The 23,074-nt window shown below is 41.5% G+C and overlaps 2 protein-coding genes, 1 long non-coding RNA gene and 2 other non-coding genes across 9 annotated transcripts in view; 2 read left to right on the top strand and 3 right to left on the bottom strand.

Moving 5' to 3' along the window:
* The window catches only part of kcnn3 (potassium intermediate/small conductance calcium-activated channel, subfamily N, member 3), a 45,457-nt gene extending 38,855 nt beyond the window's left edge, over nt 1–6,602 (top strand). The window contains exons 8-10 of the mRNA XM_018680471.2: nt 938–1,065; nt 2,374–2,443; nt 3,447–6,602. Coding sequence (XP_018535987.1) covers nt 938–1,065; nt 2,374–2,443; nt 3,447–3,878 — 630 coding nt within the window. The 3' untranslated portion in view covers nt 3,879–6,602. The remainder of the gene's footprint in view (nt 1–937; nt 1,066–2,373; nt 2,444–3,446) is intronic.
* A 402-nt stretch (nt 6,603–7,004) lies between these two features.
* LOC127143334 (uncharacterized) lies at nt 7,005–19,334 on the top strand. 5 transcript variants are annotated; one of them, XR_007814659.1, is made up of 5 exons: nt 7,005–7,066; nt 11,395–11,528; nt 12,621–16,771; nt 17,082–18,141; nt 18,425–19,334. It is a non-coding gene; the product is annotated as an uncharacterized LOC127143334 (long non-coding RNA). The 5 variants fall into 5 exon arrangements; XR_007814660.1 differs by having other exon boundaries at nt 11,395–12,983; nt 13,147–16,771; XR_007814658.1 differs by having other exon boundaries at nt 11,395–13,294; nt 16,600–16,771.
* Nucleotides 18,987–23,028, bottom strand: rps27.2 (ribosomal protein S27, isoform 2). The gene is made up of 4 exons (XM_018680470.2): nt 22,934–23,028; nt 22,183–22,291; nt 21,577–21,687; nt 18,987–20,052 (listed from the first exon to the last, which is right to left on the bottom strand). The coding sequence occupies exons 1-4, from the start codon at nt 22,937–22,939 to the stop codon at nt 20,024–20,026; spliced, it is 255 nt and encodes an 84-aa protein (XP_018535986.1). The 5' UTR covers nt 22,940–23,028; the 3' UTR covers nt 18,987–20,023.
* LOC127143385 (small nucleolar RNA SNORA13) lies at nt 20,787–20,918 on the bottom strand. Its single transcript, XR_007814751.1, has one exon. It is a non-coding gene; the product is annotated as a small nucleolar RNA SNORA13 (small nucleolar RNA).
* LOC127143384 (small nucleolar RNA SNORA13) lies at nt 21,805–21,936 on the bottom strand. Its single transcript, XR_007814750.1, has one exon. It is a non-coding gene; the product is annotated as a small nucleolar RNA SNORA13 (small nucleolar RNA).
* Nucleotides 23,029–23,074: the final 46 nt, after the last annotated feature.

Below are 23,074 nucleotides of genomic sequence, written 5' to 3'. Positions count from 1 at the left end.
AAGTCTCTCATTCAATTTATGTCCTTAGAGATTCTCTCTCCCTTCTCCCCTCTCTATGGTATCCACCCGCGCATTTTGTGCTGGGTGTCAGACCCCTGTGTTATAATTACATAGTAACCTATACAGTAGCAATATACAGTACATGAAGGAGTAGAAATGGATATAAATTAATATAACAGAATACTGATCTTTATTCACAGAAATTGACCTGAAGCCTACACTGACTTTTTGAATCTGTACTCACAGCTATCTCACATTCAGATGGAACAAACTAAAAGCATCTAAAGGCTCCGTCTGACCAGTAAAATAGAGAAAAATAACCATCCTGCTGTTTATTCTGATGGCTATCAGGCTTTACATAAGCGAGCATCATTCCATAGGCTCTCTAATGTGTCTCCTCTGCAGGGTTGAGGATTGTCTTTGAAAGCTAGTTTAAGAGCAGTGACTCATGCCGCTATTGTTTCTTTCAGTTGTTGTCATAATTAAATGGAAGATCACTGGTTTTAATGAACTGCACTGGTGCTGTGCTGAATTACTTTCCACTAGCCAAGATAATGCGGCCCATTTGACTTAGTCTAAGATATAATGTGGCACATAGACAGACGAAGAGAAGAAAGAAGTGTGTGTGAGGGAGAGACTCCTGTTGGTTCTCATTGCCAAATCTCCCTAAGGAGAGAGCTGTTTATGCACGCATGAAAAGCATTGGCAAGCAAGCCGGTGTGTGTAGAGAGAGACAGAGAGAATGAGGGCAGCCGTTAAGAAGAGAACGATGGTTCAGGGTTTTTTTGTTTGTTTGTTTGTTTGCAGGGAGACAATGGTGGGAAAAAGTGAAAGAGAACAGGGATGGGCAAACCTGTTGCCTGCATCGGTTGCCAAGGGCTACCTGTTGCTAACAGTATGTGGTGTATGTGTGTTTGTGTTTATTGTCTGGGTGCAGATAAAGAATGCAGCGGCTAACGTGCTAAGGGAGACCTGGCTCATCTACAAACACACCAAGCTGATGAAGAAGATCGACCACTCCAGAGTCCGCAAACACCAGCGGAAGTTCCTCCAGGCTATACATCAGTGAGACCACACCTTGCATGCCCCCACCCCCCCACACACACACATACACGCACACACACTCATGCACATAAGCACATGTACACAGCACTTGCACACAACACTGCTGCTGAGCTGATGAAGCCTTTGAAATCAGCTGTACTTTCTATCCACCCACAGGTTGAATCAACGCTGATAATCAGATAAAGTGCATGAATCCCTACACACACACACAGGGGGAGAGAGAGAGAGAGAGATATACACGCGCGCACACACACACACAAATGAATCATCATCTACTAAAGGGCAGGTTCACTCCAGGCAAATACAGTTGTGGGACTGGATAATCAGAGCATTGTGTACTATTACAGACACTTTGATCATCATATCATCTGTATTAAAGAGCGTTGTTGATGATACAAATACATACAGCTGAACTTAATCACATATTGCACTTAATTTACATTACATCATATATACACTGTTTAGTTACATGTGAATGGCCACAAGTGCAGTTGCCTTCTTTAAGTCTTGTTTTGCTAAAAGATTTTTATATATCCTCTGTCTAGCATCAAAATTAAGTGGCCCTTTAATGTTGCTCGCTCCTTTGATCTCAAATAGTTCAGTCTAGACTTGAGAACATTAACAAGTGCCTTCAAAAAGCCAGAGTTGAGAGACATAAGACTCTTTAAATTGTAACATAGAAAGGCTAATCCTGAAGCGTGTGGACTGTTGATGAGAGGCTGTGAACACAGTAACAGGGTGGTGTCACGGGGATGTGAGTGCATCCTCTAAGATAAATTCATGTGGATTTGCAGCCTTATATTAAAAAAAACCAGCCTGGACTTCATTATAATGGAGGAAGCCAAAGGGTTTGTTTTATGAAAACACAGATTAGACCTTTAGTTCACTAATTATTGTATTGTGTTTTGCGAGTCACCCAGGCCCTTTTTTTTTTTTACCTAATGTCATTTCCTGTAGTTTATTTCCCTGTGACTCTTATTCCCTTGATAGTTTGTTAATATTAACTACCATATTTGCTTACTTTAATGCTCAAGGTCTCAGTCTACATTAAATTTGTGTGTATTTTCACCTGCATTACAAAATTACAGTGTTTCAGAGCACACTGTGTGCTAGCTGTGTTTGTCTATTCCCATCCAATGACACACTGCAGGTAGAGATGATGCTGAAGTAGGCAAGGTGACCGCTCCGCAGTGTTGTTGTCTGGACCCGGAGGGATTAGCTCTCTGGACCGACCACTGTGTATTTACTGGGTTTCAACTTTGTGTGTCTGTGTATTTTATGTGTGTACGTGTGTGCATCTGTTTGCAGATTACGCAGTGTGAAAATGGAGCAGAGGAAACTCAGCGATCAGGCCAACACGCTAGTGGACCTCTCGAAGGTGAGACACACACACATACAGATGACATGCAGACAACATGCTCATCAGTGCTCTTCATTTACGTAGGACAGACACTTCACAGACATGTAACCATTGCACAGGTTAGTAGCTCAAACCTAAAATGCCTTTACCCCCCCAAAAATACACCACAACATTCCTCCGTTTCCATGCTGACCTCCCTGTTTCTGTGGCATTGCGTCGCCTAGCAACCGGAACAAGTGTTGAAACAGGGATGACTGAGTGAGAGAGCGAGGAGGAAATGAGAGGAGGGAGGGGAGCGCTCATGTTTTTCTGTTACCGTGTGGGTGTCTGAGTGAGAATGTGAGTGCACACGCGTGTATGTGTGTGTGTGTGTGTGTGTGTGTGCGCACATGTGAGAGTGTGTGTATGTGATTGTGAAAGAGATAGAGGACAGGGAATGAGATAGGGACCTGAATAAGAGGGAGAAGAAGATCGAGTGTGTGTGTTTGTGTCTTTCCGAGGAGCAATACCTTTAGCACCAAGTATATTGCAATTATGCCATCTCAATGACTCCATCTCAATTGGCCACTTGTGCGTTTACCATGGTTACGGAGGCCAGGATGTGCACGGCAGGGACACTCTGCCTCCTTCCTTTCATTGTCTCTCTCCTGTCTCTTATTCTCTCTTTCTTCACAATGTTATAACACCCACATAGAGACTTCCCTCCAGCCTCTTCTTGATTCCAGCTTCTACTCCCTCTTGGACATTTTTTCCTTTTGCTCACTGTCTTACTCACTCCTCCCGAGCCTCGTGCTTGACCTCTTTCCACTTTTACTTCACTCTCTAACCCCCTTTTGCTTGTCTCTTCTCATTCCATCCAAAAACATTTTCTTTAAATAAGCTTTAATAAAGCAACCCTCATGATATTCCTGTTTACGTATTTGCAATCTGTCTCCCTTCTTCAAAGTACTCTGTGTGCACTGACTCATCCTCCTCTCCTCTCTTCTCTTCTCTTCTCCTTTCCTCTCCTCTCCTCCCATAGATGCAGAGCGTCATGTATGAGCTCATGTCAGAGCTCAACGACCGCAGTGAGGACTTGGAGCGCCAGATGCTGTCCCTGGAGCAGCGGGTGGAGCAGCTCACCGCCGGCTTCAACGCCCTCCCCGCCCACCTCTCGGCCACCCTTAGCGCCCAGCACGCCGCCCTGGTCCACCTGCTGCGAGAGAGGGATGCCAGGGATGGCAGAGGAGGAGGAGGAGGTGGAGGTGGAGGTGCTGTGGTCCCGCTCTCCCCAGCAGCTTCTTTAACCACTGCCCCAGCTTCAGTTTCTCCAGTCCAGGTCACAGCTCCAACACCACCCCAAGCCCAGGTCCCTACTTTGGCCCTGGAGTCGCCTCTGTCGCCTGCACCGCTCAGCCCAGAGGGGAGCCTGGAGGCCAGTCCCAACCCCAACACCTGCACCTCTAGCTGCTGAAGACAGCACTGAGGACCAGGAGAGGACAAATCTGGGGACAAATCGGGAAGAGAGGAGGGAGGGGCGGGGGGGGGGGGCTGTGCTAGTCCTCTCACATCAGACTAAAGGAGAGGAATGAGGGAGGAGGAGGGGCAGGAGTCAAATGTGAGGTTATCCTCTGAAACTAACGCTCCATGAGGGAGGGATGAAGATAGACTATGTGGAGAAATAATGGGATTAAGATGGAGGGCCAGTATGAATGATGAGACATGTTAGGGACTTTGGGGCGCTTTTCTTGACGATGGGAAGGAGAAGAAAAATGGATATAAAATGGAGACTCTAAAAGGTGTGAGGGGGAGGAAGAATGTCAAGAGGGTGAGAAATGGAAGTAGAGAGGATGAGGAGTGGGAAGGAGAGAAGAGGAGAAATAACGAGGAATAATTATATGAACTCAGAGCTCCTAAATGGAATCCACTCCAATTACTGAAAAAGGCCTTTTATTCTCTCTCTCTCTTTCTCTCCCTCTTTCCTTCCTCCTCTCCCAATCTCTCTCCCTTCATCAGGAATTAATGACCATGACTTTTTATCCTTATGATGTATTTTCTATCTGAATGCTAATTGTGTGTTAACGAGCATCCCTTTAACAGAAGGTTCGATCAATACGACCATGATTAAAAAAAAAAAAAAAAAAAACCTAGTGGCATGCACCGCACACACAAGCACGCACACACACACACACACACACACACAGACTATATCGACTCATTGTCCACGCAATACAAGTTAACACAGCACAAACATAAATACACAATCTTTCAAAATGCAGGCCCTATTACCACTCACACAAAGAAATTAATGCACCAGCCCACAAGATAATACTAAAGCCTATACTGCCAAGCACTCGATGCACTGTCAATCTCCACAGAGCACTGCCAAGCAATGTAGACGCACTGTAAAAAAAAATAAAGTTCATCCTTACGACTTATCTTTTGTGGGCGTGAGCTAATGCAGTAGTTTAGACTTAGCATAGTTGTGACATTTTAACTACTCAGTCGGAGGAAGTGCTACGCATCGCCGAACTACACAAGTTACAGATGAAGCTGAAATAAGCTGACATGATACCGAGGGGCATGAGTCATCATAACGTCTATTTGTGATGGAGAAGACAGTGGCAGATGATAAAGTAAGGTGACACAACTATAACAGGACTTTATTGCTGCATTTACTGATTTACTGATGAAGGTGAACTGATGTTTACTTGTGGGTTTTTCTGTACTGAGATAAGACTTTAGAAGAGTTTGTGTTGAGTTTAGATTTTGTTTCATTTCTGTGAACATATCTGATGTAAACCCCAGAAAATGGACAATTACTATTGTATTACTGTGGGAAGAACAATTAGACTATAGATTATAATACATATTTATTAAATTGGCGTTTAAATCTGGTTGATTTATTTTGAAGATGTCATTGCAACTATTTATGAATCACTGAGTCTACAACACAGAGCTTTGCACAAACTTAATGCTCCACATTCAATGGAGCCTTCTCATGATATGTTGTTAAAACATTTACTGGACTCTGTCTACCTAGAGGCATACCAAAATAACAATCAAAGCTAACCATCAATTATAAATGATATGCTTTGTCTTTTACTTAGACGTGGCTGGAGTCAGTGGACTCAAATTGACTGAGATACTACAGTCTCTATTGTTTTGCTGTCATTTTCTGAACAAATGTTATAGTTACTAAAAAGTAGATTAGTAATTTAATTGACTTTAAAAATCAAATACTGTTTTAGCTGTGTGATAATAAGTTGATGTAGTTAATATTTTTTCAGCGTATGGTTGTGTCTATGACCCTTCATGAAGGGAAGCAGACCTTACCTACTGCCATCCTTTTTCAAGCTTGCAGTCCCAAAACAACTCACTGTTATCATGAATGTATTCCATGTAAAGAAATACACTCAAACACTCTTGCTTGCTCGATCACTTAAACTGCCATGCAGACACAGAAATAGACACCCACATGTATGTACACACAGATATACACACACCTCGACAACCAAAGTGCTCTCTCTTAAATGGACTTCAATAAGAGGCAGGGAACGCTGCTGTCACTGGGGACAAAAGATAGCAGGAGGCGTTGCAGATATCTTGACAATATTTCTGAGGGAATAACTGTGAAAATCTGGGTATGGACTTGTTACAGTGCTGTACGTGGACTGCTCTCTACTGCTTTAAAACAGAACCAAGGTGGACTACGGATGAACACAAGGGAACACAAATAAACCTTATAAAGGATAAATGGCCATGAAGGAACAGCTGTTCATGAAATAAATAAAACATAGAAAGAGAGACTAAGGTATATCTGAGAGGAATTGAAATGGTGTGATGGGAAAAGAGACAAGCCTACCCTTGCATTGGAGACAATATCGAAAACTGTCTTATAGCGACACGCTGTGGCCGGAATACTGAATTACATACGCTTGGAATATTGTACAGTATGCTGTTAACGAAATCTAGCTTTGTATTGCTTAGTCTTTTCTACCATTATGATTAAACGCAGTTATAGCTGATATCTAATATTATTAAACTATAGTATTCTTCTCATTCGTCATGACAATTATGATATATGTATTAACAATGCGTTAAATAATTATGAAAGGAAAGTGCCGTTTGAGGTTGAAATTATTTTGTAATTTTATTTTATCAGAGAGAATTAATAAAGTATATATATATAACATTAGCTTCCATGTTTTCTGTGTTGCTGTTATTTTATCTTAAATTGTTTTACTTTTATTTTTTATTTATTTATTTATTCGTGCTTTACGCGATCGGGGTTTTGGTGCGATACCGAATAATTACCGTTTGGATACTAAATACTGTAACACAATTCATGGGCCAATTTTGTCATATTTGTCACTGTACGAAGATTATTTCTCTGTGTGAGTGTGGCAGACCCAATTCTGAGGCACATTTTGATATTTTCTGTTTGTCACGATAAAATGAAAAACAACCTTGTTTTTTTCCCTCCGGTGTGTAGTTAAGGATAGTTAAATTCTTGGTTGCCATCAGGTTGCTATGGATTCATGCTCACCGGTAACGTCACGACGCTGAATTTTCACTGGCGCATTCTCTCGCGATGTTTGGAAAAGGCAACATGGACAGCGACACCGTACCTGTTGATAAATCAACTTCAGCAAATTTTAAGTGAGTTGGTTTTGTTTGTAAATAATACTTTAAGAGTTGGTTATTATTTTATAATGGGTCGTAGATCTGTTAGATGTTTGAGTTTGGAGCTAGCTAGGTTGTAGGTCAGTAAACTCTTGGCCTAGCTGGAAATCTGAGTAAACAATTAAAACTTTCTGCATGATATGACAGGTTCCTCAATATTGGCACCATCCATCACCGACATTACATGAACATGGGTCTTTGTGGAAGTGGAGACATGTTGGACATGTGTTTGTCGGTGTCTGGTTTGAACTTTGTCAAATCTGGGGACCAGTTTCACATTTTAATCCAGCTAATTAGGGAAGTAGAGATAAAGGTGGCATCTCCGATTAGTTTTCATTGCATTTGTGTTCAGCACAAAAGCTGACTTGTGTCTTAATCGAGATTAAGTTATAGTTAGGGAAAATGTCGTGGTTGCATCATGCATTTGTTGGTTATGATTAGGTTTGCATTAAACTTCCTCCAACCTTTACTTGACATATGAGTAAATTCAATAAGAGTGAACATAAAGTACAATGATGCAGTTGAACTCTGAAGACAGTCGGAATAATCTAATCTACTTGTGGCAAAATAAATAAATAAATAAAAATAAGAACAAAAACACAAATAAAGGAAGAAAATGTTTTGCTCGCATCGACAATGGCTCACGTGGCGATGGAGCAGATTTTCAAGTATATCCCCGCTAGCTGATAATGTCTGAAATGCCTATAGTAACAACCTCTCAGGTCACTCATTCAGTAATACTGCATGATTGTTCCTCATATTTTTCATTTTTCTGTTATTCATATTGTGACTGAAAGCGTTTCATTGCCAGGGAGAGATGCATTTTACAACAAAGGATTGTTTGTTTTAGGATTTGCACATTGTTTGTCAGACATCTTCATTCTAATTGGGTGTAATCCTTTGTTAGGTTTATTATCTTACTGTAGCAGGCCTAGCTGTGTGGGTTAGGAGTAAAGTTTTAGCAGTGAATAATGCTCATAATAGACAGCCATGGAAATGGGGTGAAGTAAATTTTTTCTTGTCACTTGCCTTCAAGTTTTTTTTTTCCTGTTTGTTTGTTTGAACAGTTTTCTACTTGCCAGGTCTTCGTGAGAAGAATAGACTGTGTGGATTTGTCTATCTATTATTGGTAGAGTGAAAGGTTTTTAAATATTGTGTGATTACCAGTGGGTAGCCTTATAAAAACATCACTGTCACCTGCCTAGATTAGTCTGAAAAAGGACCACACACTTGAAATATTTGTTTGTTATATCACATTGTTTGTGTATGCATAGTTAAAATGTCCAAAAATAAGCTTTTGTGCTCAATAATTGCTCACTTGACATACCTCATGGTGTGAAATGATGAGTCATTGTCAACATACTGAGATCCTAACAACAACTTGTTATATGTTAAGTGCCTTACTGATCAATGGTTGTTGAGTGAAATTAAACACCTTCTCATTAGCTCAACACCAGTGCTCATCCCATAGGTGACAACACACCAATCTTCTCAGGGCTTATCATGTGTCAGTAAATTTACTTAAGCATGAAGGGAGTCACAGCATTCACATGATCTCTCCTTAACAGAGGAAATTGATTTTTATTTTTTCATAAAACAAACGTCATGTAAACCCAGCCTGTTGTGTGTTTAGCCCAGGGTGAAAATAAAACAGAGCAGCAGAGGTGTGAAAGCCAGGCAGCCTGAGGCGGTGCTCTGCCCAGGGCACAGCACATACCCAGATGTGATGAGCTTGTTATCTGTGTTATTTACTGGCAGGCTCGACTGCCTTGGGGCTTTCATCATCTCTCTCAGACCCTGTGCATTTTCATGATTGTGTTCCATAATTTTAAGGCCAAGGTAATGTCCATAGACTAGTTTTTCTCTTCTTTTTTTTTTACATTCTGCCCTCTTCTTCTCCCTTTTTCTCTCCATCTGTCTCCCAGTCTCTCTACATTTTTCAGGATACCCATTTAGTCTTTCAGGATTGCTGTTTGAGCCGAGGATAGCAAAGGATCCAAAGACATATGAAGTTATACGCCAGAGGTAGAAGGCAAGAGATTACCTGAGAAAATGGAAATTGGGATATGTTTTTATCCACATTCCAGCCAAATTTAGCCAAAAGAATGAAAGCATTTTGTTACACAAGAACATTATGCAAAAGCAAAAACAAGAAATGGCCAAGAGCGTAACAGCAGAGAGAATTTCTTTACATCTAAATGCTTGTTAATGAACTACATCAGTAGGGTGAACAAAGCCTGCATTTTTGTAGATTTTAAGCCTCTTAATATTAAAACATAAAATTAAATTAAAACATAAAATTTTACGTTACATTAAATAAGGGGTAGCTGTAGCTCAGCAGTCAGAGTTGAGAGTTGATTAGTGTCTGCATGGCTGCTTGTTTGCCATAAATCACAAACCACTTTGAATCGGAGCATCAGATATTGTGTGGTCTGTGGTGTAGATGGCACAACAGTTACTTTCTTTCCCTTATTTGCCTTTTTATATCTCTTCCTCCCTCTCGCTGCCCAGATGTGACCTCTTGGTGTGTCAGGTTACCACTTACCTGCAGGGCAACAACACTCCCAACAGTGATAATGATTACTCAGCCAATGTGACAGCTGTCTAGACAAGATGTGCTACGCACTTTCACATCCTGCTGTCCATATTACTGTTCAGCCATCATGATGAACTCATTTTTGCAATTTTTTTTGTTCTTGCCTGGATTCTCATGACCTATCTCACAGATATTCCTCAAGGAACTGTTAAGGAGCACATTTTTCTTGGCTAGGGGTTCACTCTTCATCCCAGCTTTATTAAGTTGTCTCTATTCACAATTTGCATTCTAATCCCCTCCCTTATCTCTAAAATTAAATACCTCAGAAAGAGTGGTGCTCCAGAGGACAGTTAGACCATGCAGTTTCTAAAGAAATGCACAGCTGACATGCATGCACTCACACAGAGCAAACAATAAATAACAGTGTGGTTTCCTCTTGAATCTTTTTTCTCCAGCCCTGTCTGATTCTACTGAACTCCAGGTGCTGCTCTGTCTACATGGTGGAGTGCAGCTGCCTCATTACATTTAAAAACACCTAACTCTCACACTCCTGTATTGGCTAGGGTGGCTCATGTGTTTTTTGCGCATTGCCTGTGCTGCTCCACCGTCATGTGGTATACCTGTCAGCTGTAATCTCATCATCATAACAACCAAGCCCAAATGTCACCTGGTTCTGTCAGCGGGAGACTGTTCCCATCGCGACTGCATCCCCCTGTCTCTAACTTCTCTTTGTGCTGAGATGACAGGAGCTGTTTTTCTGTGCTGAAATCTTCTACTAACAAAACCTTTTGTGCTGTCGATACATAATGTATCCTCACCAAAGATGCAGCACGCAAGTAACGCAGGAGCAAGCACATGCATGTACGCAAACACGCACTCTGTCGGTTACTGTCCCTCGCCCTTTTCAGTAACAGTATAACCCTTCACATGACCCCACCAGTCACAGTTCACCAGGAAGTGAAGATCTTTGTAATTCATTCATTCTTATGCCCGTGTCCTGCTGTTTCCATGGCAACCAGAGGGACAGATACACCAACACGTACAGACCTGTATGTGCATGCGCGCGTGTGTGCGTGCATGCATATCTGTGTGTTTATGTTTGTATGAATGAGAGACATTAGGCAGCACTGAATTCACAAACACTGCTTTTGTGTCGTGCTTGTGTGCGTTAGTGAATGTGTGTGTGTGTGTGTGTGTGTGTGTGCGCCCTAAGTGTCTGAGCAGGTAGAAGTGGGGAAGCAGCATTGTGAGCTGGCCAGAGAGTGACAGTAATGTTGCCTTGGTGATGATGAAAGGAGGAATAATGAAGGGAAAGAAGCTGTGATTCACATAGCGGATACGCTTAACCCTCAACGCGCCGCCACAGGATAGGGGAGTGGATGCACACGCATGACCAGCTGGTTCCTGTATTTTTTATACTGACCACATCTGACAGATGTGATCACCTGATCTTGCTCCTGCCTGTACACCTCTCCCTCACTAAGTCCCTGACCATAGACTTTTTCCCTATTATACAACCTCACTTGCAGCCAGTTTTGTATCTGCTTCATATCTTAGCCCCATCAGATTTTTTTTATCTCTGCGTTTTTCTTTTAGACATTAACCATTGTTTCAAGTTAAGTGCCTTTAATTCAACCTGCTCTGCCTGTGTGTGTCTGCATGTGGCTTCCTGCTGCCCTGTACTTAAACTGTGATGTCTGGACATTTCACATTTTCACGTCGTGTTTTTCCTCCATCTCATGTCGGGTGATGTTTGTGGTGAGGCCAGATCAGGAAGACAGCATGTGGGGAAACCAGGCTGTGAGAACGGGTGAAAAGAGAAGCACGGCAGTTCACTACCTTCACCCACTTCCCTCTTCCTCTCAACTGCCAGGCCGTCGCCCTCGGTGCTGCCTCTCAAAGGTCTGTCTTTTTTTGATTTATATTATTATAACAATATCACACTTAGTTTTAGCCATTGCTGAAGTCCAGTTACTTTTACCTTCACATTTAACTCTTTTTTTTGCTAATGTCAGACACTGGGTTAACTTAGGATAGGAATAAGTTCACGTCAGCATCCAAAGCTGGTGATACTACCACAACATATTGTTTTTGTTGTCTTTGTTTTTTTGGGCTGAGTCAGCGTCTTGTCATCCCAGCATCTCCACCTCTTCAGTGCAGCAGTTTTCTTTACCTCAGCATTTCAACATCTTACATTAAGTCTCTCAGTTGTGGAAGCACATCATCATCCCTCACTTACTTACTGCCAACACTTCCATTTAAGGACACCTACGTAGACATTTTCATTTAATGTAAACTCTTACATAGGCATGGATGCACACAATAAAAGGCTCAGGTGTTTATAGCAGTATGCTTTCAGCCTTTTTTGTTCAATTAACATTTCTTATGCCTAAGTCCATTAGAGACTTTACTGGATTAGTGGGTTCCCTAACACATACACAGCCATAGAAGTAATGCTGACATTCCATTAGTGATACTGGATAAAATTATTAACGTGTGTAGTGTTATAACAGATCAGATTACAGGCTCTGAAATGTCTACTTGATCACTCAAGCTTTAGTTTGATGTGCAGTCAGCTTCCTGGACATTAAAATCTAACAAACCCTGACTGCAGTCCTTTTAGTTTTTTGAAATCCATAAAAGTTTTGTGTAATGTTAAAGTCAAGACCTAAGAGGGTTGGCTAGCACCCAGACAGACTTTTATGCAGTAATGTGAACTGTGCATAGATTCACAGCCAGGCAGTTATAGGACAGGGCATAGACATTCCTAGAAAGAGCTGATACAGCTGATGAAGTGCTACTCATGTGATCTCTGGGGAGCTGGCTGCTGTACATGAGTAATTCACTGTCTTTTTCCTTTTAACATAATGCATATACAGTTTTTCATTTGTTTACATCAGTATACATACACACACACACACACACACACACACATATATATATATATGTGTGTGTGTGTGTGTGTGTTTATAAACCTTATTGATCATGGTTTAGGTTAATGTGCAGGTGGAAACACTGGGTCCAAGATATACCCTTGTCACCATCCCGACAGAAGCGGACCAGTACAATATTAGCTCCATGGCAACGCTGGCCGCCCACACTCCCCTCAGGCTGCGTACAGGGGACAAGAATGTATGTGAGTGTGTATTTATGTGTGTATTTATGTGTGTGTGTGGGGGGGAGCAGAGTAAGAGAGCAGAGGTTGTTAATTGACCTATTTTTCAGGCTGTTCAGTTGAATCGGGATGAAGGGAGAGACGATGGGGTTTTTAATGATGCCACATGGGAGCTGTGCTTTGCTTCCACTCCTGACAGGACTTCTACTGTTGCCACTTCCACTGACATAACTTGGCTACCTGTAACTACTCTGCATATTACACTCACAGTCTGGGCCCAGTGCCACTTATTCGTTTAATTTCAAGTTCACGCTTTCTTTCTTTCTTTCTTTTTTTTTTTCCTCTCTGACTTTGTTTCTTTGCTTCTCTCTTTCTTTCTGGGTTTCTGTGTCTGTTTTCTGTCAGTGTCACGCCTCATTATATATGAGGCAGGTCCCAAGTTGTGGTCTCTAGTCCCTTGGAGGAGGATGCGGAAGAGCTAAAGGTGGAGACAGCCAGCCAGTTAGAGCCAAGGAGCCTTCAGCAGTATGCCAGCACCGTTGCCAGCATTCAGGTGGGACTCTGGTATGTGGTTCAAGACAAATGAGATATTTTTAGCATCATAGCCCTTCTCTACAGCTGTCCCCAGACATCAGGGCTGGGGTTATTATTATATTAACATTGTGCATGAGTGTATGACCAGTGGCTAGTATTTGTCAGTGTTTAAAATTCTGGCTCCTAATCAGCCATCAAGGGAGGAAAGGAGGCTGAAAGTGGCCGGTAGCTTCTTTGACTCTGTCCCTCCTTCTCCGCCTCCTCCCCTTCCATCCGACCCAACACCCTGCCCTCAGTCCCAGTACCCCACAAGCACAGCAAGCTTCTTCGGTTTAATTTCCTCCGCTCTTTTCTATCTTGCCTCCCTGCTGCTAGCACTGTACCTTGCTCTGCTTATCACACACATGCACTCATAGACAGACACTGAGAGGTGCACACGTACGAGCACGCACACAAACACACACACACACACACACACACAGGATTACATTAGAATTTCAGATTCTTTTTAACTCTGCTTTTACCTGACACCCCGCCCCCCAACCACCTTGTCTACCTCCTTCCATTCGTCCCCAGTCGCATGCCTGAAAAGTGATGCTGGTTTCCTTAGCAACCGTCTGTGTCTGTATCAGAGGGGAGTTTCCTCACACGGACTAGAAAGGATTCCAAGCTAAGGGGGGAATCACAAAAAACGCACGCATGCATTTGTGAAAGTGTTGATTAGCAATCAGCGTGTCCTTCACACTGACTGTTTATTTTTAATGAGCTCGGAGAACACTGTTGATTGGGCAATTCCAACAGGAACAGGCTTGAGTATATTGCAAATTGGACACTCAAGTCAAATTGATTTTGTAGCACGTGATGTAATATGGGAAAAAATCATTGTGAATTCCCAGAGATTTCATTATATTTTTACATTGATTGTCACACTGAATGGGCTGTGGGTTACGAGTAGTTTTGCTGTGATTTACTGTACTGTATTGATCGGCTGTTCTACAGGATGACATAGTTTCTTAGGATGACGTGCATTAAGTACACTTTAGATACTGAATGATGTCTCATATTTCCTAATTTAACTAGCTACACAAAGAGAAGGCTATTTGTGTTGCATATATAATATAATATGTTTGGTTTTTCTGCATCTTTGTGTGGAGCTTCTATGTTCCCTGACATGTTTGTGTCTGTCTATGCACTGCTCTGGTGCTCTCACTTTCCAGAGGAATGTAGGTCAGGTGGACTGGAGACTGTAAATTGCCTGTTGTTATGAGTGTGTTTGTGTGTTCATTGCCTTCCACGAAATGCATGTGTGGATTGATCCCAGGTCTGTGAGACCTGGAGTGGGAAGGTGTGGGTATAGACAATGAACAATTAAATGAATAGATGGGGAAATGAACAGAAAAATGAATGAATGGAGCTAAATTGACCTTTGAACATTTCTATCAGTCCTCTGTCCTGTACCATAGCACAGTCATTCAGTTTCATCATTTTTGCAAGTGTTATATTTGTGTACCTTTGAAACACATCCTTTATAAATTATTGCCCAAATTCAGACTTTATCTACTTGTGTTTTGTATAAAGTAGCAGTTAACATATACATGAGTACTATATACTCAAATGCATTTCTCTGACTGCAGAACTTTTCTGACAGGAGAAATAATCAATTTCCCGCTTGTGTGTAAACACACTCGATAACAACTTGGCTAACCAAAATAACTGAGTGGCATCTGGCTCGTGATTATATATTTGCATTTTCTGAGCCTCCTCCCCGTGCAAACTATTGACGACAATCCTAACGCATTATCTGTCTCCTCCATTAGGAGCGAGCCTTCAATTAGCCAACACAAAGCAGTGTGCTCAAACATTCTCAGTGTTTGGAGCAGCCTGTGTTTACATCTTCTCCGTGCCACCCTGTTTGTCTCCCTCCAGCTCATTTCCCTCCATCACTCTACTCGCTGCTTTGCTAAATGAGCTGCACAAATATTTTGGTAATTTCATATTTTTACCACCAAATAGAGCTGTGCCAGAAAACGATCTATCCTCACCGTCCTTCTGTAGCTTTATCCTCTTTTCCTCTGTCATTTATTAAGGGTGTAGAGCTGCAGGTAGCTGGGTTTAACCAAGAGGGGGTGCAGTTTGACAACCTCACTTCCTTTGCAGTGACTCCTCAAACTCCTCTTCATCTCCCCTAAATGTTCTTTCACACATGCTGGTGCTGGCAGACGCACACTAACAGCACGCAGACTATTTAAGCTACACGGTCAGAATAATTAATGCAGGACATGATCGCAGACCCAGGAATGATTAATTTCAAGCTGTGACAAAGTGACATGACTGATTGTTTTTACCAGGTCGTCGGGCTTTTAACGCTCACAGCCATTCAGGAATAGCATCCATCACAGTGACCCTCACTCCTGCAGAGATGTGTGTAGTGTGTGTGTGTGTGTGTGTGTGTGTGTGTGTGTGTGTGTGTGTGTTTGTGTGTTTCTGTCTGCATGCATGCAAGCTTTGTGCACGAGTGCATGTGCATGGTATAAATATGTCTGTGTGGGTCTATAAGCATATGTTTACTAATTTATCATCTTTGCGGGTGCAGAGCTCAGGGGCCACTGCTCTGACTGCCTCTGTGAGATGGTGAAAGATAATGCAGCAGAGCACCCTAAACCTCCTGAACCTCCCTGATGTAACCCATGAGGGATACATGCTTACACTTATATTTCATCATATCTATCCACTTTTCCTGAGACATGGATGATGTAAAAACCTGTTCAACCATTTCTTTTGCTGTCCCTGTTTCCTTTGGTCTCTCTTTATAGCAACATCTAACTGTAGTAGGTAAGTTTAAACTCATTTCCACACATTTTAGAAAGATAACTGCTACTGTACAACACAGTAAACGTTAAAAAGGATGCTGTGATATAGCAAAGGCGGCTCAGAATAATAAAAACTGTGGAAAATTGGGAGATTAAGCAAATGACCTGCTGATTGTACTACATATCATCCAGAATCATCAAAGTCATTACAATTACATAAGCAATTAAACTGTGAGCGTGCTGCAAATGGTGTTTTTACAATCCAATTACCACCAGCACATTTTGGCATTAATAATTTTTTATCCAACAGAGTAGTGAGTTGGAAGTCTTACCTCAATAAGCACCTGCTGTTTTTGACTCTCAGTCCCTACCTTGTACCTGCAGAGGGGCCTTAGATGCCTAGAAAAAGTTTTCCTAAAGAGTTTGATCAATTCTAGCTACGGAATATAAATTTTAGCCACAAATCAAGCATCTGTTTGTCATAACCACTGTGTGTTGTTGTCTCGTGTACCAGAAATGCCATCTGCCCTGTGCACCATGCTCCGTGTCGGCGTGTGGCAGGACTTGGCCTGTCACTGTTGACTCCCAGGGGGTTCTGACAAGTAGCCCAGACAGTGGCTGCGCTCTGTTGGAGGTCGTTGCCATGGAGACGTGGGGTCAGCCAGACCGTGCTCGTCAGTGTTCAGGTCAGTTAATTGTGCACTGGATACTAATGATGTGTAATGGCTCTGTCCTTGGCAAAGGAGAAACTCAGATAAACAAAATGCTGTGTGTGTGTGTGTGTGTGTGTGTGAGTGTGAGTGTGAGTGTGAGACATGTAATCGCCATACAGTTTCTTGTTCTTTTGCTTTGTCTTTTTCCACACTCCTCTTTCATATCACTTTTTTCATTCTACAGTGTTCGTCTTGACTGATTTAAAGCTTGGTTGCGAATGCAAACCGCTCAGATCAATACTGTAAAAACTCATCTGGCCACGTCTCAAAAATGATTTTTCAGCCCTTCGCTATCGATCCTCCTCTCCGCCTCCCACTCAGAGATGACCTGGCACAGATGACTTCAGATTTTGACAGCCACTCTTTGGCGTCCAGCCTTTGTCTGCAAGATAAAGAGTTTTGTGGTGAACACCTCCCTCACTGACTACACAGCCCAATATGTCCTACCTGCTTTATCTGCCTGGATGATGCACTGAGATATGCTCCCCTGTTTGTGTAGTGTTGTCTCTTCAGTAGCATACAAACAGCAGCGTGCAGCAGATCACTAGGGTGTTTTATTAGGAGTTTCAGGGCAGCCCAAAGGCATCCTGGGACTGTGATGGTCTTCTAGAGGCTAGAGGAGGGATAGTTTACAGTGTAAATGTACAAATTTATAGAGACTGTGTATCTATGGGACTGTCTAGCCTTATCCTTTCACAACTCTTTGACCAAACAGCCAGACACTACTACCCAAGTTATTCAACACTAACCTGAGATAGATGAAAAAAAAAAAAAACTTTAGTGCTTGTGCAGACACACATCACATTTTTTACACTTTAAGATGCGTGACCAGAATGAGACAATGCCAATCAGCATTCCCATCCATATGCAACTTCAGCTATTGCTCTTAATGTATGTCTATCAGATTCATGCACCTTTTATCAGAGGAAAGCATCACAGAGCTAAGCTACACCCTGAGGTTTTGCACTCTAGCACCCCCTACCTACAACTTCACATTTTACAGTCAGCACACTACATGTTTAAACACATAATCTTTTTACTCAGCACAGTAGAGTTTCAGTGTACTTTCTGACTTTGATTCACTGCAACTGTGTACAAATGTGTGTTGTTCCCCTCTCAGGAGAGGTGTGTTTTCCAGCTGCTCTCTGCCGACCCCCTCATCTCATCTGTCTCTGTGCCTCTTTGCGGGGTCAGTCTCCTCCCTGTCACAGCTGCTCTCAGGTGTCCCAGAGACGCTGCCCTGCCTCCTGGCATTCCACTGCTCTGCGTCAGCCCTGTCCCTAACTGCCCCCTGGGTTGAGCTTACCGCGATGGGCACCAAGGACACGCTCTCATCCCTCAAGGTGTGTCTCACACATACACAGAATTTGTTACACAGCTGTCTAAAATGTGTATTTCATCAGCTGCTGTTCTCTGATGACACCTCATTTTGAAAGTAAAAAGGTTCACTTGAGTTTAATCTTAATACTTGACTTAGTATTAATTCATTATCAGTTGAGGATAACAGTTAGCCATTGAACCGTCACAATGTTGCCTACAATACTGTATCTATAATTTCTAAATTCAGCACTAAATATAAAATTGCCATTTCATTTTTTGTTAATTGTTTCTGTGCACTGTCTACAGTTATGGATGCAAATGTGAGCCACACGCCAGGAGAGTGTGTAAGCTGCTGGGTCTGGAGCACGAGGGCGTCTCCTGTATGGAAATTGGTCTCTGGCTGTATCCCAAGTGGAAAGATAAGTAGAAAACATTTAAACTGTGGAAGGATGGCATCGATGCTTGTTTACAAGTTTGTTATTTGATTTCTTCAATAGGTGATTGTTGTTGTTGTGTTTTTTTAACTGATACGTTCCAACTGCCAAGCCTGCGGTCTTCATCAAAACTGTTGAAGACTGGCTAGACTGGCAGAGATCCTAAGTCGCCGATCACATGGTAACATGAAAGTGTAGAGTCTGGTTCAAATCCTGTGAGGTATCAGGACCCGGAGCAGCAAGAGCCCTACTGGGGGTCGCGTCCACCCTGGCCCTCTGGTTTATTGGACGGAAAACTAACTACATTACAATTCTACTCTATTACTCAACTTACCTGACTAACTTAGTTAATCACTTAATTTCACACTAACCTACTTAATTTATTTACTCTTTTACTCAATTACATTACATGAATGAATGGAAAATGACATGTATCAGAATTGCATACTTTATTTGTTGTATATTGGACACAAGAAAAATGTTACATAGCAATAAGAATGTTACTGAATCACTCCTTCTCCTAATTTAAGTAGCCTTTATTCAGTGTACAACTCAATGCTGTCACATACAGACACTGTGCAGGTGTGGTCTGCATGCATAAACATAAGCAGTGAGTAAGCTGTAGGTCACAAATCTTGTAATCAAAGTAGTTTGATTCGTCTGGTGAGTCCCACTCTTCCCAAGCTACACTAATTTTCTTTCTTTTTTTTTTTTCTTTTTTTTTGCAACTTCACAAGATTTCACCCCACATTACATTATCATTTTCACAGGACGCTTGCAAGCACACATAAACTCACAACCACAAATTTCATTGTGATGCCATTTAGTGTCACATCACTGTGTACTGTGTGTTTTACAAGCAGCAAGAAACACAAGAAGAGCCAGTGATGACTTTCCCTGAATCAACCCTCGCTCAGACTGAGAGCAGAGGGGGGGGCCCTGCACTGACGCCACTGGCTTTGGAGCAGGCACTGATAAAATCATTGTCTAATGTTAATTTTAAAAAATGTTGACTTCACTGTGGCATTACCTTAGCATATATGTGTTAACGTCTGAATTTAGAATCTCAGGACTGCTTCTTAGATGTAATTTGCAGTTTACCCCACAATGCATCTATTTTCTCTAGAACTGGTCTCGTGGATTCAAATGACATCTGCATAAATCTAAAGTGCTGTTGGACAGTATCTGTCTCACCTCTTAAACAGGAAACTGGATGACAAACGTACAAGATAATTTTACCAAAAAAAAAAAAACAACCTATGTTTATTGAGAGAAGAATTAATGGATATGTGATACTGGTGGGGTCTAAACAAGGCCAAGCATTTTTGTAAATAGACTTCTAATATTAAATGATTTGTATTCACGCTCTCCATTCCCTGTTTGCTGCATCAGCTCCATGGCAGTGTTACTTGATGTCCATCAAGTTTTATCAATTCTCCTCCTCGATGGTGTCCAGCCACATCTGGTCAAACTAGTGCTGTTTCCTTCTGAATGAGCATCCTGGGGAGAGATTCAAAGACACTCATCAGTTAAAAAATAAGCAAAACATAGATTATAATTAAAGTTACTGTGTTATATTATAGTTATATAAAATGCTAGAAAGTGGAGTAGTTTTTGTTTTTTGTTTCAACAAGTAAAGATTATGAACTTTACAAAGGCAGGACTAGTTGCAGGGCTGCTGTATTAGACTGCATTAATATTGTGCATCCATGATAAAACTGGTAGCTGAACATATGTGTTATTACATTTATCCTTATTTCAGGAGACATGAAGCACTGCAAACAATTTAGGTGGGGATTAACAGTATAAAGCCAATCAATACGGCAGTGTTCGTAGCGTGTACGCTGACTCCCTGGCAAGGATGTAACAGATAAGAGAACACTAAAACTCGTGTTGCTATCTGCCTTTTCAAACACTGATTCACCTCAACAAGTGTGGTTTTAGTGCTAACTGCCAAGGGTTACAGCTGCACCCATAGTAACTCAGAGCCGAGCACACTGAGAAGCCCTTGGTTACCACGGCAGCAGAGCAGAGGATAGAGTGGGTGGGACAGTGAGAGGAAAAAAAAAAAGCCTTGACCTTCAAACCTCAACCAATGTACTCTGACTAGTGAAGCAATTCTGATCCGCCTTTTATCAGAAGAGACAGGTTAGTTATTCTCCTAAAACCATTTCCTGATATGCTTGTTCCGAGAAGTCTTAAGAAATGTGTTTGTGAATGAAAAAGTGCGTCTTATTTGTGCTTGCAGTTGACTGTGTAGAAATGGATCAGTGAAGATGAATTTCTGTCACAACCACAAGAGTCACTGTATGCCTTAGTTGACACCCTGTTCATGAAGAATACAATGAGAGGGCAACACAAAGGCAAATATCCAGGTGTTGGAGGTATTTTGTATAGTGAAGTTCTGCCATCTGACCTCAGGCCAACAGGCCCAAACAAAATATGGAGTTTTGGAACAGTTTGTCGCACAAAAAAAAAAAATAGGCCACAAGATTAGATGATAATGCAGGTGTTGATTATGTACTTTAGTGATGAAATGTCGTAGCCAAAAATCTGCAGTTAAAGAGTGTTTTTTGTTTGTTTTTTTTAGGCCCTGAGGTCTGGGGTCTCAGGCCAGGTTACTGATTCTTCTGCTGCATTAGTGTGGTGAGCCAACAGTAATGGATGATACAAAACAAAAATTTTGCTTTGGTTTGGATTCCAGGCTCAAATTTGGCAGCAGCTGGGTTCTTGCAGGTCAGATCATAAAGACATGGATACAAGCCAGGTTTGGGCCTTTGCAGAACTCTACTGTACAAGGAGAAGTGATACCGCACATACAGTTAAAGAATGATCAATTATTACAACATGTGTAACCCTCCCACACAAAAATAGACCATAGAGACTGTACTGTAAGTGACATCTACAGTATGCATCTGTATACATGTTGTTATATACAGATGTACATTGCTACACATCTGTTTAAGATGCAAAGATAGAAAAGATTTCCTCAGAATGTATGTTGGATATAAAAGTGTTCTGTACCTTCTGTCAGACGAGCTTTCCCCCCTGTTGGCTGGCAGAGAACCGTGGAGCAGCCAACACACAGCACTACAGTCTGAGCGTGACTGAAAACTGTGGTGATCTTGTAGCAGCCTGCAAACAACACAATAAAAACACATTTAATGGGATCCCATGAAACAAAAAATAAACAACAGCCAGCTGCCAAACACTTTATAACCATTACATAATCAAATGTACTCTTGATCGCTGGTGTGTCCTTGCAGGTGTTTGTGTAAATGAGTCACTTGAAGCTCTTTTCACAGACAACCACAAGTGTCACTGTATGCCTTATTTGACACCCCAATCACTAAAGTAGCAATGAAAGGGCAACACATAAAGGCAAATGTTATTTAATATAAGTATAATGTCTTTACATAAATTAGTACAATGACATGAAAGTCTTGTATTCAGGTTTCAAAATTTACTGAAATATCAAGACTAGAAGTTCTTTTTATAAATATCTTAGAGCTGGGAAAAAAGTAAAAATAATCAACTGAGTAATCGATCCCCCCCACCCCCGTCTGTTATCTAAATGTTGGAATTTATTATTTGATATCATCTAAGTCTGAATTATCTAAATTAACTGACCTGGACATTTGACATCCATAAAATATGAATTAGGACTCTGCACAAGACGTTTTTTCTTGTGTCTCCTCTTCTCCTCCTCGGGACTCGGGTGCAACAAATCCTTTGCAAGCTGACGAAAATCACAGACATAGTATCAGTCACATTTTAACATTATACAGAAAGTTTTAAAATGATTTTAACATTATAATGAGGTCAAAGTAAATCACTTTACAACATGATTACAGGAAGTCCAAGATATTTTTTTACAGTTTTTAAATAAGAGGAAGGATGATAAAAGGAAAGTAAATGTGCCGAGAATAAATGGACAAAATATATATTTAGAGCAATCACAGAGATTGTATTCACAGGGTAAACTGAGATTGAATTTCCCCTTAAAAACCAGCATGTGACTGGTGGTGAGAAAGGGTAACGCGGTAACAGCTGCTATCAGAAAATTCACACACAAACCTACTGTATTATCGGTAAGTTAAACCACAAAGTGAGTTTACCCTGTAATGATGGTGATACGGGTATTAAAATCACTAAATGTGGTTTATTAAATACAGTAAGTACAGAGTGCTGATCGGGAGCAACGTGGGCTGCGCCGTCGTACACGTGTTTCGCCATATTGTTTTCAGCTCTTTACATTACAGCAACACCAACACGTGGACTCCCACAGAAACAAAGCACAATTGTATACTAGGGTAAATTCAAGACGCCAAAACACTTTTTAACGACCGATGTCAACAATAGAAACTGTGGTGTTACTTACAGGCATGTCTGCGTGTGCGGACGCTCACCGGAAAACAAACCTACTGTAGCGACGCACCGGAAACTGTTGGATCACGAGACCCGGAGGAAGAAAAGGTAACGGAAAATAACTAAATAGATAATAATTTAATAATTTATATTT

The sequence above is a fragment of the Lates calcarifer genome, linkage group LG15 (assembly GCF_001640805.2).
Source record: "Lates calcarifer isolate ASB-BC8 linkage group LG15, TLL_Latcal_v3, whole genome shotgun sequence".
NCBI lineage: Eukaryota > Metazoa > Chordata > Actinopteri > Centropomidae > Lates > Lates calcarifer.
Note: the sequence above shows the minus strand (reverse complement) of the source record. Positions and strands in the feature narration are given on the sequence as shown.

Bases quoted from the DNA above. Each gene is read 5' to 3' on its own strand.
- rps27.2 (XM_018680470.2), bottom strand. The intron at 21,688-22,182 runs GTCAGTTAATTT...TGTTGTTTGCAG, and splicing joins TATGGATGTCAAATGTCCAG to GCTGCTACAAGATCACCACA. The intron at 20,053-21,576 runs GTACAGAACACT...ATCTCTCCCCAG, and splicing joins GAAAGCTCGTCTGACAGAAG to GATGCTCATTCAGAAGGAAA.